Raw genomic sequence first — 16,533 nt, forward strand, 5'->3', positions numbered from 1 at the left:
AAAATACACCACCAGCTCCAAACTGTCGGAGCTTGGGAAGGACTCTGCCCTTTTCCTGCCCCTCCTGCCCAAACCCACCAGGACACGGATGCAGGAAAGATGCAGCTGCAAGCCCTGCACAAAGAATTGAATCATTTGATAGAAACCCCAGGATTTTACAGGTCAAACTCAGCTCAGAAGCAGCTCCTGCCTCACTCCCATCCCCTCCCTCCACCCTGGGAGCCTTTACAGGTTATTTCACCTCCAGTGAAATGGATTATTCCCAACCAGGGAATGATTATCCCAATGATTATTCCCGACCAGGCCTGACTTCCCAGGAGAATTTTCCACCTTTTCCTGTGTCAGTTGACACTGCACAGGCCTGGCTGCACCAGCACTCCCTGCACTGTCATCCCTGGCTCCATAAAACAGGAAGGAAAATGTCAAAATTCCCCCCAAATTAATTTCTTGGGGCACTCAGCACCAGAGAACCAAGTTCATTTTCACAGGAGCTCCCTCCTCTCACCCTCCACCTCTATTTTTAGACTTCTCATTGACTAAAATTGAATTTGGGCGTTTTGCCACCGCCAGAAAAAAAATCATCATCCTGACCCCAACAAAGCCCCAAATCCCACCCCGGGATCCTGAAGCAAAGACTGGGGCACATTTCATTCCCCCCAAAAGCAGATGTTTCAGCTTAAGCCATAAAAAGCTTCATCCCAGGCCACAAAAAGGGGGCAGCTCTGCAGCAGCAGCAGACTCAGCTATTTGCAGGCTGGCAGGGATGGGGCTCCTTTTAGCAGCGCGGCTGTGCAGGATTTGGGATCGGCGTCCCCAGGGCAAGGAGGGCCCCGGCTTGTCTGGCCAAGCCTTGGGAGGAGGGAGCTGCAGGCAGGGAAACCCTGCTGGGCTCCCAGTGCTCCTCAGAACATCCTGAACTCAGGCTCTCACTCTGGCTCAGCATCCCGGGGTTTGTTGGTGGGGGTTTTGAAGCCACTTCAAAATGAGGGACCCAAAGATTTTTTAATGGGTATTTCTACACCCAAACCAAGCTCTGGCTTTGGCTCTGGTTTCTATTTCACACCAAAAATCTTTGCTACCCCCATTGCCATAAGAAATCCCATTGCATTTTCCTGCCCTGAATCCCACCCAGGACTGTAACATGCTGGGAAAACTCCCCAAAAACTCCTTTGGGCATTGAAGAGCAGCAGCAGAAAGGGATGAAGGCGAGTTCTGTAATTCAGGAATGATGATGCCCTGCAGAACATTTTCTGAATTTGTCTCAGAGCATTCCAGGGTTTACTGGTGCGGATTTTGAAGTCTCCTCAACTGAGGGACCCAAAGTGGTTTTTTATGGGTATTTCCACAGCCAAACCAAGTTCTGGGTTTGGCTCTGGTTTCTATTTCACACCAAAAATCTTTGCTATCCCCATTGCCATAAGAAATCCCATTGCATTTTCCTGCCCTGAATCCCACCCAGGACTGTAAAATGCTGGGAAAACTCCCCAAAACTCCCTTGGGCATTGAAGAGCAGCAGCAGGAAGGGATGAAGGGAAGTTCTGTAATTCAGGAATGATGATGCCCTGCAGAACATTTTCTGGCTCTTTAACTCGTGCTCTGACTCTGTCTCAGAGCCTCCCAGGGCTTATTGGTGGGGATTGTGAAGCCAAAGTTGTTGTTCTTTTTTTTATGGGGATTTCTACACCCAAACCGAGCTCTGGGTTTGGCTCTGGTTCCTATTTCACAGCAAAAATCTGGATCAGTTTGGTGCTATCCCCGTTGCCATAAGAAATCCCACCCAGGACTGTAAAATACTGGAAAAACTCCTCAAAACTCCCTTGGGCATTGAAGAGCAGCAGCAGGAAGGGATGAAGGGAAGTTCTGTAATTCAGGAATGATGATGCCCTGCAGAACATCTTCTGGCTCTTTAACTCGTGCTCTGTCTCAGAGCATCCTGGGGCTTATTGGTGGGGATTGTGAAGCCAAAGTGGTTTTTTATGGGTATTTCTACACCCAAACCAAGTTCTGGGTTTGGCTCTGGTTCCTATTTCACACCAAAAATCTTTGCTACCCCCAATGCCATAAGAAATCCCATTGCATTTTCCTGCCCTGAATCCCACCCAGGACTGTAACATGCTGGGAAAACTCCCCAAAAACTCCCTTGGGCATTGAAGAGCAGCAGCAGCAGGAAGGGATGAAGGGGAGTTCTGTAATTCAGGAGTGATGCTGCCCTGCTCCTTCCGTGCCCAAATTCCCAAAGTCAACAGAGGCTGCTCCCGGCCCTGGATCCGCCCCCAGCTCCACACAGACCAGGGCAGTGCTGCAAGTGCCTGAGGCACAGCCAGGGAGCCAAAAAATTCCCATTTCTGCCCAGCCACGGGGCTCTGGGCCAGGATAAAACATCAGAGGGTCAGAGCAGGACCCTGGGATGACTTTCAGAGTCACCAAAGTTGGGAAAAGATCTCAATCCAAGCAGAATTTCCAATGGCTGCCTTTGGAATTTGGGGACGAAGGGCCACATCCAGCACCTTTAGGGATGGCTGTCAGAGGCTCTGGGGCATTCTGGCTCTGCTGTCCCGTTTTAGGGGTGAGAGGCTGATCCTCCCCAGCCTGGGGAATGTCTGTGGCTGGAGGAGCGTGTCCCTGCTCCCTGCAGCCTCCCAAACTCCCCATATAGCTCCTTAATTACAGAGCACTGGGGAAAATGGGTGTTTGCACAGCAGATACGGCCCTCATTGTTTTGCTGTTCTGCATCCTGCAGGGATTCAGGGCTTGAAGGGAAGAAAAAAAAAACCAAAAAAACCCCCAAAACCCAGAGTGAGTTCGGCTCTGTCAGCTCCTCCTCCCATCCCAGCTCCTGAGGTCAGCAGGGATGGGATCCAAGAGCTGCAGAAAAGCCAGATTGTTTTAATTTAAACATTTGAGGAGGACTCTCTCCCCCCCCAAGTGCACAGGACGTGATAATGTGCCTGTCCCGGTGCCGGCCAGCCCTGCTGAGAGAACATTCCTCGCAGTTTTCCGATCGGATCCCGAGCGCCAGAGGGAAAAATCCGCTTCCCTCTCCTGCTCTTGGGGCTCTGGACCCCACGGGGGGACTCCCAGGGACCTCCCATCATTGTCACACCCATCAGGGCACACTGAGGGAATGGGGAAAACATCTGGATGAGCATCTGGAACCTGGGGAGAGCAGCTCTGATCCTTCAAGGAATCCCCAGCTTTGCCCCGAGTGGTGCCCAGGCAGCAGATCCTGCCTTTGGGGCGTGCACAGCCTCAGTATTTTCCAGGGAAAACCCTCCAAGGGGCATTTCCAGGGAGGTTTGTGCCCTGATTCGAGGCTTCTCCCATGGAAATCACAGCCCAGCTCTGCTCCCACCATCTCGTCCCTCTGCAGAAATCCTAAATTCCTGTGGAACACCAGCACAAAGGTCACAATCCCAATATTTCACCCCAAACCAGGCACAGCCCCCCAAAATCAGCTCCAGCTTCAGTCAGCTCTGCTCCCACCCCTCATTCCCCTGCAGCAATCTCAAATTTCCATAGAATACCAGTACAAAGGTTATATTCCCAATGTTTCACCCCACAGCCAGGCACAACTCCCCAAAATCAGCTCCAGCCCTTGGTCAGCTCTGCTCCCACCATTTCCCACCCCTCATTCCTCTGCAGAAATCCCAAATTTCCATGGAATACCAACACAAAGGTCACAATCCCAATGTTTCACCCCATGACCTCCCCAAAATCAGCTCCAGCCCTGGGTGAGCACCACACCCCTCGCCCTCCCAGCCCAAACCATTCCAGTGTTTCACCCCCAAACCAGGCACAGCCCCCCAAACCAGCTCCAGCTTCAGTCAGCTCTGCTCCCACCATCTCATCCCTCTGCAGAAATCCCAGATTTCCATGGAATACCAGCACAAGGGTGATAATCCCAATATTTCAACCCAAAACCAGGCACAACTCCCCAAATCAGCTCCAGTCCTTGCTCAGCCCTGCTTCCACCATTCCCACCCCTCATTCCTCTGCAGAAATCCTGAATTTCCATGGAATACCAACACAAAGGTTATAACACAAATATTTCACACCACGACCAGGCCAAGCACCCCAAAATCAGCTCCAGCCTCAGTCAAGTCTGCTCCCACCATTTCCCACCCCTCATTCCTCTGCAGAAATCCTAAATTCCCATGGAATACCAACACAAAGGTCACAATCCCAATGTTTCACCCCATGACCTCCCCAAAATCAGCTCCAGCCCTGGGTGAGCCCCACACCCCTTGCCCTCCCAGCCCAAACCATTCCAGGGTCCTGTTGCATCACCAGCAAACCAGTCCCAGCTCCCAGGAATTCCACAGCCACTGGAATTCCGGTGGAATTTTTTGGCCACCTCGGATCAAAGCCGAACTGGCAAATCCATTTGCCAAGTCATTTATGGAAATTAACCCCCATTAGAGGGACACAGAGAAAAAGGGCTGGCTCTGGGTCCCTGCTGGAGGTGAATGTGCAGAATAAATCAGGATTCTGAAGCTTTTCGCTCTTTTTCGGAGGAATATCTATTTGACACCAGCTGAGTGACTTCAGAACTGAAAAATCCAATGGCCAGAAGTCAAAATTTTCAATATTCCTCTGTACTTTCAGGGCTCAAATGCTGCCAAAACCCCAAAGGAGGAGTGCAGGGGAGTCTGTGGCAGCACACCACGATCCCAAATGCACTGGGGCTGTTTCCTTGCCAGGACAGGGAAAAACAATCAGCCAAACTGATAAACCCAGAAGAAGGTGCAAAAAAGGAAACCCACAGGTAAAGAAGCCCAGGATTTAAACTCCACCCTATTAAAAAAACCCCCCCTTTAACAAGCCCTGAACTCCTTCTGTGCCCTGGACACTGCTGCTGCTCCAGTGCAGTTCAAGCAGCAATTAAAGGGAATTTAAATTAATTATTTTATTATTATTATTTAATGTTATTTTTAAATAATAAATTAAATTTAATTAATTTAAAGCAATTAAAGGGAAAATCTCTGCCCCAGCCCATCCTACTTCCTTGGCACAGCCCCCCAGCCCCTCACCCTTCCACACCTCCAGTCCACCAGCCCCATTCCCCTTCCCAGGGCTCTGCCTGGGGCTTCTTGGGTCGGGGTTTGGGCAGGAAATCCCAAAAGCTTCATTGACAAATGGACATTTGCAAAGGGCTGGGCAGGGCAAGGAGCTCCAGGTGCCCCCAGATCCAGGGAGTCACAGCTCCAGCCCTTCCCTGGGGTGCTGTTGTTTATCCTGGAGAAAAGGAGACTCAGAGGTGACTTTATCACTCTCCACAACTCCCTGGAAGGTGCCTGTGCTCAGCTGGGGTTGGTCTCTTTCTCCAGGCAGCACTGACAGAACAAGAGGACACAGCCTCAAGCTGAGGCAAGGGAAATACAGGTTGGATATCAGGAAAAGGTTTTTTACATGAAGGGTGATAAAGTACTGGAATGTCAGCCTGGGGAGGAGATGGAGTCACCATCCCTGGGTGTGTTTAAAAAAATTGGATGTGGCACTTGGTGCTGTGGTTTAGTTGAGGTGTCAGGGCTGGGCTGGACTGGATGATCCTGGAGGTCTCCTCCAACCTGGTCACTCTGTGATTGTTTCTGCTGCAGGGAGAGATGGGCACCCCAGCACTCAAAATCCCACAAGAATTCCAGGGGTAACCATGGGATCACACAATGGTTTGGGTTGGGAGGGACCTTAAAGCTCATCCAGGGGCACCTTCCACTATCCCAGGTCACTCCAGCCTGGCCTGGGACACTTCCAGGGATCCAGGGGCAGCCACAGCTTCTCTGGGCATCTATGGCAGAGCCTCAACATCCTCACAGGGAACAATTCCTTCCCATTATCCCATCCAGTCCTGCCCTCTGGCCGTTTAAACCCTTCCCCTCATCCTTTCCCTGGGACTTATCCCAAGTCCTGTTGCCCTGATCTTTTTCAGCCTTCCAATGTTTGCATTTCTGTAATGGAGTTTCTCACTACAGATTTTCAGGTAAACGAAATGATGTTTACATTCCTCACTGGAGGAGGGACAATTGATGGACTCCTAGTTTGACCAGTGTGGTGGGAGAGGTGTCAACCTCATTGTCCAATCCATGGTCATTGTCCAAAATCTATATAAACCCAAGTAGAAAAATAAACTTTCCTCTTTTTGCCCTGATGACTGGACTGCATGCATGTAATTTATTTTGTGTCCTATAGTGACAACGTCCCTCTCCAAGAGCACCTTCACCCCACCCTGGCTCTGAAATCTAAAGGCAATTCTGGCTGAGCATGAGGAATTTCCACCTGGATTTGGAGGAATTTCCACCTGGATCTGGAGGAGCTGTTTCCCTCTGGGTGCCAGTGGCTGTGCGGGGGCACAGGAGCTGCCAGCCCTCCCCAGTGCAGCTCTTTCCTTTGGGAGCCCAAACCCTCCAGAGCATCCCCTGGGTTTTCCCAGCAGCCAAAGCCCAGCCCCAGCCCCTCGCTGCTGTTTTTGGGTGTTTGAAAACTCCAGCAGAGCCAAAATCTCCTCTCAGAGAGTCCAGCGAGGCTCCAGCTGAAACACCTCACTCGGGAGCTGCTTTTTCCTCCCTCCCCGTTTCTCCTGAGCAGAATGACACTTGTGTTCACTGTGACTCATCTCCTTGACCTTTCCATTCACTTTTAATGGTGCAAGCTGGAAATAAGGGCACCCAAACAATGCTGGCATTATTCAGCTGCTGAACTGCAGCACACAAGAGCGCCCAGAGTAGGTATCTCATTCCTCATGGAAAAATAAAATAAAATCAAAATCCCACAGACTCGCTGCTTAATTCATGTTGGAGAGTTGAATGAGTTGCACAAAAAAAAAAAAAAAAAAAAAAAAAAAAAAAAAAAAAAAAAATCGCTGTGTAAAACGCTGCAGGAGGATGAGAGATCCTGGGAAACTGGCAGTGTCATCTCCAGGAATTCGGCTGCAGCGAATTCTTACTCCAGCATTGTCTTGGAAACAAAAAAAAAAAAAAAAAAAAAAAAGGGGTGGAGGGAGGAAAAGCAGAGGAGGAGGAGAGGCCAGCCAGGCTCATGAGCTCAGGCAGAGCGTGGCTCCTTCCTGAATTTCCTCACTGGGAAGCAGCAGCTCCAGCTGACAGGCACAAGGAGCACAAAATCTGCTCCCTAAATCTGACAGTGACGAGCAGGGCTCCAGAAGACCCCTCAGTGACCTCTCCTTTACCAGTCAGCTCCTCCCTCAGAGCTGCAAACTCCCCTCCTTTGCAAGATGGAGCAAAATGAAAAGGGAAAATAAAATTAAAAAAAAAAAAAAAAAAAAAAAAAAAAAAAAAAAAAAAAAAAAAAAAAAAAAGGCCTTGGAGGAGTTTGGTGGAAAGCTGAGCCCAGGAAACACTTTTAAACACTTTTGGGTTTGTTTCTTCTGAAAGAATTCCCTGGCTGCAGATGCACAGCTGGATCCAGGCAGGGATGGCACAGCTGGCAGGGAGATTTAGGTAAATATGTATTAATAATGTGGATAATAAGTAAATGTAATAATAAATGTATGTAATATAAATCTAAGGTAAGATAATTCCAGTGTTCATCAAGCTGAAGGAGAAGAAGAGGCCCCCAAACATCAATCCCATCCCTCTCTAGGGAAACAGCTCCAAATTCCCTTTACAGGTCAAATCAAAGGATTCTGAGAGCAGCCAATAGAACAGCACAGTGCTCTTGGTACAATCTGCAAAAAACCTGTCCCAAACTTAAAGAAAAAATCCAAATTACCTCCTGGACTTGCTGGGTGAGGGGCACTGGGTGATGCCCAAGAGGAATAAAAATATCCCGAGGAAGAAAAGCATTTTTAAAGTAAAAAAAACCCCACAAACACATTATTAAAGATGAGCTCCAGTTCATCACCATCCAGCACACCCCACTTCCACCTGCACCCCAAAAAGGGCTTTTTCCCCAGTAAACTGAAGGATTTTTGTGGCTGCCCAGGGGATCCTCTGCTACAAATTTCCTTTCTAGATGTAATTCAAAGGGAACTGAGAGCAGCCAACAGAACAGCACAGTGATCTTGGTACAATCTGTAAAAAACCTGCCCCAAATCTAAAGAAAAAAATCCAAATCACCTCCTGGATTTGCTGGAATAAAAATATCCCAAGGAGGAAAAGCCTTTTTAAAGTAGAAAGAATCAATCACCAACACAAGCTGAGGCACAGGGATGGACAGAGGCTCCTGGAGCTGCTTGAAAACTCAGATTTTATTGGCACTTCAGCAATAAAATCATGTTCAAGCAGCCCCACAGGGATGCAGGATCAGCCCCCAGGACACGGGAAACCCAAGGATTTGCCTGAGGAATGGGAGAAAAAACCCACAGCAGAGTTTAGAACCAGCCCTGATGCAGCTTTTCCACTCACTCAATCCCCAAACTCTCCTTTTTTCTCTCAGGCTCATTACACAAACTCAAAGAAAAAACTCTGCTGTAAATACATTCACACAACTTTCCTCCTTTAAAAAAAAAAATAAAAATGACATCTCATCATTGTGAAAGCTTCCAGATGATGTTAAGAATCCTCCTGGCTTCTGGAAAGAGAAAAAAAAAAAAAATAAAAAGAGCCCAGACTTGGAGCAACTGACCTCAAAAATGCCTTTTGTGTAGTTCCCTCATTTATTTATTTTAGTTCCACAGATTTTCCAGACACGTCCACAGAGAAACCACGACATCATTTGGATGCCTCAGTCAGTGCTAGGCTGAATTTCAAGAGCCTTGGGACTTGCCAGCAGTAACCAGTGGTTAATTAGACCACGTTGCCAACCCAATTTTTTCCATATAACATTAGATTTCAACAAAATGTTTCCATTCTTTCATGTCTCAGCCTTTATTTTTTTAAAATATTATTATTTTTGTTCCCCTGGTTTTTGCTCGTTCTCCCCGTCCTCGGTGTTGCTTTGTTTCACACAAAGGTTTTTATTGTGTTTTGAAGGCCTGAAAATTCAGTCTCTGTCACATCAGGTTTAGTAGGGAGAGTAAAATATTTGATATAAAGAGAGGCCAGGATGGAAGGGAAGAAACTTCTCTGAAGGAGGAAGAGAGGAGGGAAAAGGAAAGGGAATTCAGGGGAGGGAAAAGGGAGAAGGGAAAAGGGACAGGGGAAAAAGGGAAAAGGGGAAAAAGGGAGAAAGGGAAAAGGGAAGAAAAGGGAAGAAAAGGGAAGAAAAGGGAAGAAAAGGGAAGAAAAGGGGAAAAAAGGGGGAAAAAGGGGGGAAAAGGGGGGGGGAAAGGGGGGAAAAAAGGGGGGAAAAAGGGGGGAAAAAGGGGGGAAAGGGATGCCTTTGATGGCATCAGCCCCCTCAGGCTGCTGATCCAAGGGGAAATCCCTTTTTTTGGGAACAGCACCTCCCACACCACACCAGTGCTGCTTATATCAACCAAGCTTGCCTTACATCCAGGAGAATGGACACATCCCACCCTAACCAGAGGCTGAAATCCAGGAATTTACAGGGGAAGATCATCCTGAGCTCCAGAAACTCAGGTGTGCCCAACTCCCTGACACTGATTTTCCTGTGGGGCAAATCCTGCAGATCAAACCTGACCCAACTCCACCAGCGCAAGGCCTCAACATTCCCAAAAATATCCTGGACACCGGAGACCCACAGCAGAGTCCTAAATATGTGCTGGATAAAAGCAGAGGGGGAAGAATTCTTCCCCCGCATTAAAACCACCTCAGGTGTGTTTGGGGATTTATTCCTGGTTTGTTTCCCAGAGAATTCTTTACTCACTTTAACCATTTCCCAAGTCTGGGTGTTACAAGCTGACAACCACGTTTTGCACAGGACACAAGCAATATTTTCTACCTTTCTCTGCCAAATGCTCCATTTCATACAACAAAAGTTGCATCCTGAGCATCCAAACCCCAGCTAAAGTCAGCAGGCAAAGGGAGAGGGGGTGAGAGGGGATGAAATCCCAGATTTATCCTGGAATCCCGATTTCCCCTGTCCCAGGGGCTGCTCACTGTTAAAGTGAATTCTCAAATGGAATGTTAAAAGGAGCTGCTCTTCCCAAAGAGGCTGGAAAGGCCTCGGAGCCCCTTCAAGGGTTGACAGCAAAACTTGTGAGGAGCTCTGGATGAGGGGGAAAGGCTTTAAACTGACACAAAGTGGGTGTAGAGGGGATTTTGGGAAGGGTTTTGGCTGGGAGGGTGTCAGGCCCTGGCACAGGGTGCCCAGATTTGCTGTGGCTGCCCCTGGATCCCTGGAAGTGTCCAAGGCCAGGCTGGGCAGGGCCAGAAAGCCCTGGAATTTCTGTGAAAGCATTCCCAGCTCTCTGCTCCCTGCACTTGTCCCAAGGGCAGATTTCCACCCCTCTGCCATCCCCCCACCCCCACTTTGGGGAACGACACCCCCAGCATCAACATCCAGCAGCTCCAGGAACCAGCACACGAGACAAAAAGGGATTACTGAGAGAATTAAAGGCCAATTTTAACTCCCCAGCACATAAACTCTTTGGAGTGAAGAGCAGTTTCCTGGAAAGCGCTCCCAGATTTTTTTTCCTGAAGTCCAGACAAAACTCAAAAACATCTCTAAAGGGCATTTCACACTGGGCACGATCCACAGCAGCTCCTCCTGCTCCTCTGCCTCATCTCAGAAACCAAATCCACCCCAAAACAGTGCCCTGGGGACAGGGGGACTGGGATAGACAGACAGCAGCAGGAGCTGAGCACAGCTCCAGGGGAGAGGAACAGCAGCCAGGCACTGCCAGGGGACATCTCTGTGCCACTCTATGGGGACACATCTCTGTGCCACATCTCGCTGGGGACATCTCTATGCCACTCTATGGGGACACCTCTGTGCCATTCTCTGGGGACACATCTCTGTGCCACTCTATGGGGACATCTCCATGCCACTCAGGGCCTCTGGGACAGCCTGAGAAAGATAAAAACTCTCCTTCAGAACTAAAGTTGTTGTGTCATTGACAGGAGGGTGTTCAGAGGTTGAGCTCAGTGGTCCTGGGTGATTTCCCAGCCTCGGGGGGTCTGTGCTGAGCAGAGCACACAGGGACAAGGGACAGGAACGAGGTCCCCAGGGCACTCAGGGATGTGTCACACCCACACCTGCAGCACCCAGAGCTCTGAGTCCCCTCTCAATTCCCAGCCAAGCCCTGCAGTGCTGCCCTCAGCTCACCACAGACACCTCTGATCAGCTGTCTGCTCCAAAAAGGAACCAACCTGAAAAATCCAATTCCAAATCCCAAAGGGCAGGGACAGCTCCCATTTCAAATAAGGATTCACAACCCCTCTCCAGCCCCTCCTGATTTCTCCTAGGGCACACAATAAGCACTAGAAACAACGCCAAGGCAGCTTTTTTTTTTTATTGAAACTTGCCATTAAAAGGATGTTTTGGTCAGAGCCAGGTGAGTCCTCACTGCTGTCACACCAAAAATCAGCGACTCCTCAGCAGGTTCTGCCTTAGAGTTACCCCAGAAGGATGAAATGGGATTTGAAATAGAAAATGGGATTTGAAATGTTGAAATTCCCTGAGGTCAGGGAATGCTCAGCACAGAGTTTTTTACTCCTGCCCCTGGAGGAACAAGAGCAGAGCTCTGCTGTCCCCTGGCCAGGCCATGTCCCACAGCTGGGCGCCTTTAATTCCAGATTCTCACTGCAGCCTGGCACTGCACTGACAGCAAAATCAGCTTGTACAGGGGAAATCAGACCTGCCATCCATCCATTCCAGCCTTCTAAAGTCACATTTCTTCTCGTAAAAAAACAATATCGACACTTTTGATTGGCAAAGTATTTTTAAAAATAAATTTAACTTTTAAACTGGCTGAATAAAGATTTTTTGGGTTGATGTGGGTTGTTTTTTTTTTTTTTTTTGTTTTTTTTTTTTTTTTTTTTTTTTTTTTTTTTTTGTTTTTTTTTTTTTTTTTTTTTTTTTAATCTCGTTTAGGTGATTGAGGAAGAGCCAAGGGGAGAACAGCTGGTAACAGGATACTGCATAATTTCCAGTGGTTTTATTTTAGCTCAGCTCCTCATTCCTCTTTGCCACCAAAGGAAACTGCTGCGTCCAAAAAAGTTTCACCCAGAAACCCGATTGGGTTTTTACGGGGATTTGTAAGAGCAGAGCCGGGTTCCAGCTTTGTCTGTGGGTTGGATTTTTGGGGTGACATCATCTGGTGCAAAAAATGGGAAAATCTGAGCTGGATGGGCAATGGTGGGAGGCAGCTCTGACATTGATATTCCCTGTTATTTGACATAGTTATCCCCCTGTTATTTGACATTGTTATTCCCGTTATTTGACATTGTTATTCCCGTTATTTGACATTGTTATCCCCCTGTTATTTGCTGGAAATCCTCCGGGCCGGGTGCCACCCCACAGATTACAGGGAAATTTCACCTCTCCACACAGAGAAAAACCAACCACCCTAAAAACTAAACCCTTCTCTCTGAGCTGAAATAAAACCCAAAGACAATGTGGAAAAAAATTAAATTTAAAAAATTAAAAAAAAGCCACCGAGACCATTAGTCAATGCCATCAGCAGCCCCAATCTGGCTCCTCCCTCACCCAAATGATTTGATGTCCTATTAGGCGGCTCATTAGGGAAACTCAAAGCCTTTCACCACAAGAGTCATTGCTCAGAGCCCGAACTGTGGCCCCACAAAAGCTCCCAGCCATCCTCTGCTCCCAAAAACGGATCCCAAAGTCTCTTAAAGTAACTTTTAAAAGCGTTTTGGAGCTGTCTGAGGGATGAACACACACAGGGAAGGGCCTGAGGATGCTCTGGAAGCTCAGCACGGGCAGAAGGGAAAGGAAAAAATTGAGTGTTATTTTTTTTCTTTGAAACAGAGCGGTCTGGTGATAATTCAATTTTCAGCTGATACAAAGTACAAGAGGAGCTGGTGCCATTCCAGCGCTCTGCCAGCTGGAAAACTGGCTCCAAACATCCCAATTCCTCCGCAGGACCAACTCTGGGATCTCCCATTCCCCTGCAGGGACGTTCGGGACGGTTTATTCATTGAGTTTGTCCACCCTGCTCAGCCTCAATGGCAGCATTCCTCCAACGCCCACCTCGCCTTCCTTAAGGTCACTTGGAGAGCCCAGAAATGGAAATAACTCACAATCCCTGCTGATATACACAGGACAGCCCAGAAATGAGAATAACTCACAGTCCCCACTGATAGACACAGGAGAGCCCAGAAATGGGAATAACTCACAATCCCTGCTGATATACACAGGAGAGCCCAGAAATGAGAATAACTCACAGTCCCCACTGATAGACACAGGAGAACCCAGAAATTAAAATAATTCATAATCCCTGCTGATATACACAGGAGAGCCCAGAAATGGGAATAACTCACAGTCCCCACTGATAGACACAGGAGAGCCCAGAAATGAGAATAATTCGCTTTACACAGAGAACTCCATTGCTAAGACTCAAACCAGCCCCGCACTCCACTGCCAGGGCCAAAAATCACCCCAGAAATATAAAATTCCGGCAGGGAAGTGGAATCCTGGATAAACCCAGCTCTTCAAGGCACTTCTCAAGTTTACCCTGAAGCAACTGGAGTTTAACTTTTCGGGTTTCAAAACCAACAAATCCCTCCCGGGCGCCTGAAACCCAACACGGGCAGAGCTCCGAACCGGGAAAAGGCTCCGCAAACAGCCGGGAAACTTCTCCCGCAGCCCCACAAAAATCCCCCTCCCCTCCGCCAGTTCCCATCCCGGCCGGGGAAAGCAGGAATTGGGGAAGGGGAGCTATAGGAACAAACAGCACGACCCCAAAAGGGAAACAGAAATGTGTTTTTCTGCACCATTAGGAGGAGGGAGGAAAAAAAAAATGACATTCCAGTGGTTTTGTGAGCTGCTGCACATCTGGAGGGGCAGAGCTGCACTCAGAGCCGGGTTCAGGGAGAAACTTTCTGCTGGGAAAAGGGGAAAAGAGCTTTGGGGTCCCCCCGAGCAGCTTTTGTGTCCCGAGCTTTGATGTGCTCGGGGAGAGCGGATTCCTGCGGGACAAAAAAGAAAAAAAGAAAAGAAAACTTTCTGCTCCTCAAGGAGGAGGAACTACGCAAGCCCGGAGGTTTCCAGGGGACTAAATATACATTCACATATAGATCCACGGGCAGAGAGAAAGAACCAGAGCCGCCAGAAACTCATCCCCGACTTTAACTCCGGAAAAAAAATAAAATAAAATAAAATAAAGCAAAGCCCGGCAAAGAGGCAGCTCTCGCTCCGAGAAAGGCGAATAAAGAATTGTTTTAAGTTTTTTCCCCTTTTACGGGCCCCCTGACAAATGGCATTCAGAGACTCGGGCAGCTAAAGGAGGTTGGGTGGGTTTTGTTGGGTAAGTTTTTTTTTCCTTTTCGCTTTTCCTTTTTTCCCCTCTCTATTTTTTTTTTTTTTTTTTTTTTTTTTTTCTGGAATGCACGGAAGGAAATCCAAAAGTTTTGTTTGATTATTATTTTTTTTTTTTTTTGCCCCGTACCAAAACCCCCCATTTCTCCCACTCCCTTCCACCACCCCACAACATTTCCCAGGCGGTTTTTTGGGGGGATGTTGGGGGACCCCCCTTACCTGCCCGGCCGAGGGACAGGGCACCCAGGAGCAGCAGCGCCGCGGGCACCGAGCGGCTCCGTATCCAAGTGCGCCTTTTCCACCGCGTGTGCGTATCCATGCTCCCCCCAAAAACAACGGGGCAGCGGCTCGGGACAGCTCGAAAAATGAAAAATAAAAAAGATGCCGGTGATAAACCCCCCCGCAGACACCGCCCCCCCAGTCCAAGCGGTGTGTCCGGGAGCGCAGAGCAGCGCTGGGCACCCCCCGGCAGCCCCCCCCGGGGAGCGGAGCGCCGCTTTATAAAGCCATGGGGCGGGCGGAGGGTGCGGGGGCTCCGCCGCGCTCCGCTCCGGCCCTGCCTCGCTGCCGGCCTGCCGGAAAAAAAAAAAAAAAAAAAAAGTTTTTCCCTTCTCTCTCTCTCTCTCTCTCTCCTCTCTCTCTCGCTCACCGCCCTTTTTTTTTTTTTTTTTTTTTTTTTTTTTTTTTTTTTTTTTCTCTTCCCCCTTTCTCTAAAACAGAGGCAGGAGTTTGTCAATCTCGAAACGGAGCAGCAAATCAGGGCCGGGCGGAGCGGCCCCCCCAGCCCAGCCCAGCTCAGCCCAGCCCCCGCTTCCAGCGGGATGTCCCGGCCCCCAAAAAGAGGATTTTTTCCTCATTTTTTCCTCTTTTTTTCCCCCCCGCTGGAATAGCAGCAGAGAGAGTTTTTCCGCCTCTTTCCCCCCATCCCGTGTCCTCGTTCACAGAGTTTTTTGGGCTCGGGAAGAGGAAGGGCAGAGTTGATGTCCCCTGTGCTGCCCGTGACGGGAGGTTGGGGTGGGATGGCAGGGGGAGATTGGACACCCAGAAGGTGGGCAGGGTCCCCAGGGAGCCCCAAACCTCAGTGGGTCCTGCACGGGGTGGGATTGTTGGGTCAGGGTTGGGCTCCATCCTTGTGGGACATTCCGTGATTCTGTCAGGTGGGGCTTGTGGAGCTGGGGAAAGGCAAGGGTCTGGCAAAGGGAAAAGAGCACATGAAAGTGCAAACAAGGAGTGGAAAGGGAAGGTGCTTCACTTCCCAGGAGAGGTGAGAGCTGGGGGGAAAAATCCAACCCTGACAGGGAAGGGATGGAAGGGTTGGAAGGGATGGATGAGTTGGATGAGTTGGAAGGGTTGGAAGGGATGGAAGGGATGGAGGGATTGGATGGGATGGAAGAGTTGGAAGGAATGGAAGGGTTGGAAGGGATGGGAGGGATGGAAAGACTGGAAGGAATGGGAGGGATGGAAAAGCTGGAAGGGATGGGAGAGATGGAAGAGGTGGGAGGATGAAAGGATGGAAGGGGTGGAAGGGGTGGAAGGGATGGAAGGATGAAAGGGATGGGAGGGTGGGAAGAGATGGAAGAGATGGAAGGGATGGAAGGGATGGAAGGGATGGAAGGGATGGAAGGGATGGAAGGGATGAGAGGGATGGAAGGGATGGAAGGGATGGAAGGGATGAGAGGGATGGAAGGGATGGAAGGGATGAGAGGGATGGAAGGGATGGGAGGGGTGGAAGGGATGGAAGGGATGGGAGGGGTGGAAGGGATGGAAGAGATGGAAGGGATGGAAGAGATGGAAGGGATGGAAGGGATGGAAGGGATGGAAGGGGTGGAAGGGATGGAAGAGATGGAAGGGATGGAAGGGATGGAAGGGATGGAAGGGATGGGAGGGATGGAAGGGATGGAAGGGATGGGAGGGGTGGAAGGGATGGAAGGGATGGGAGGGGTGGAAGGGATGGAAGGGAGGGAGGGATGGAAGGGATGGAAGGGATGGGAGGGGTGGAAGGGATGGGAGGGATGGAAGGGGTGGAAGGGATGGAAGGGAGGGAGAGCTGCTGGTCCTGCTCTGCACACCCCCCTGGGCCTGAGCCCAGCTCCAGCTCCTGGGGCTCCCTCTCTCACTCAGTCCCCCCTCCCGCAGCAGTGAGCACTGATAAATCACACTGTTAAAAGTCCACCATTAAAAAAATTCTGGCGCTGTGGGGCAGCAACACCAGGACAGTGCTCAGGGCTGGAACTG

General features: G+C 49.5%; 1 protein-coding gene across 1 annotated transcript in view; it reads right to left on the reverse strand.

Annotated features, from left to right (window-relative positions):
* COL5A1 (collagen type V alpha 1 chain) overlaps nucleotides 1-15,186 on the reverse strand; it is a 152,324-nt gene extending 137,138 nt beyond the window's left edge. The window contains exon 1 of the mRNA XM_083876033.1: nucleotides 14,518-15,186. Within this exon, the coding sequence (XP_083732159.1) occupies nucleotides 14,518-14,617 (100 nt within the window). The 5' untranslated portion in view covers nucleotides 14,618-15,186. The remainder of the gene's footprint in view (nucleotides 1-14,517) is intronic.
* Between the last annotated feature and the right edge of the window lie 1,347 nt (nucleotides 15,187-16,533).

The sequence above is a fragment of the Zosterops lateralis genome (genome assembly GCF_965231275.1).
Source record: "Zosterops lateralis genome assembly, chromosome: 20".
NCBI classification, from domain to species: Eukaryota; Metazoa; Chordata; class Aves; order Passeriformes; family Zosteropidae; genus Zosterops; species Zosterops lateralis.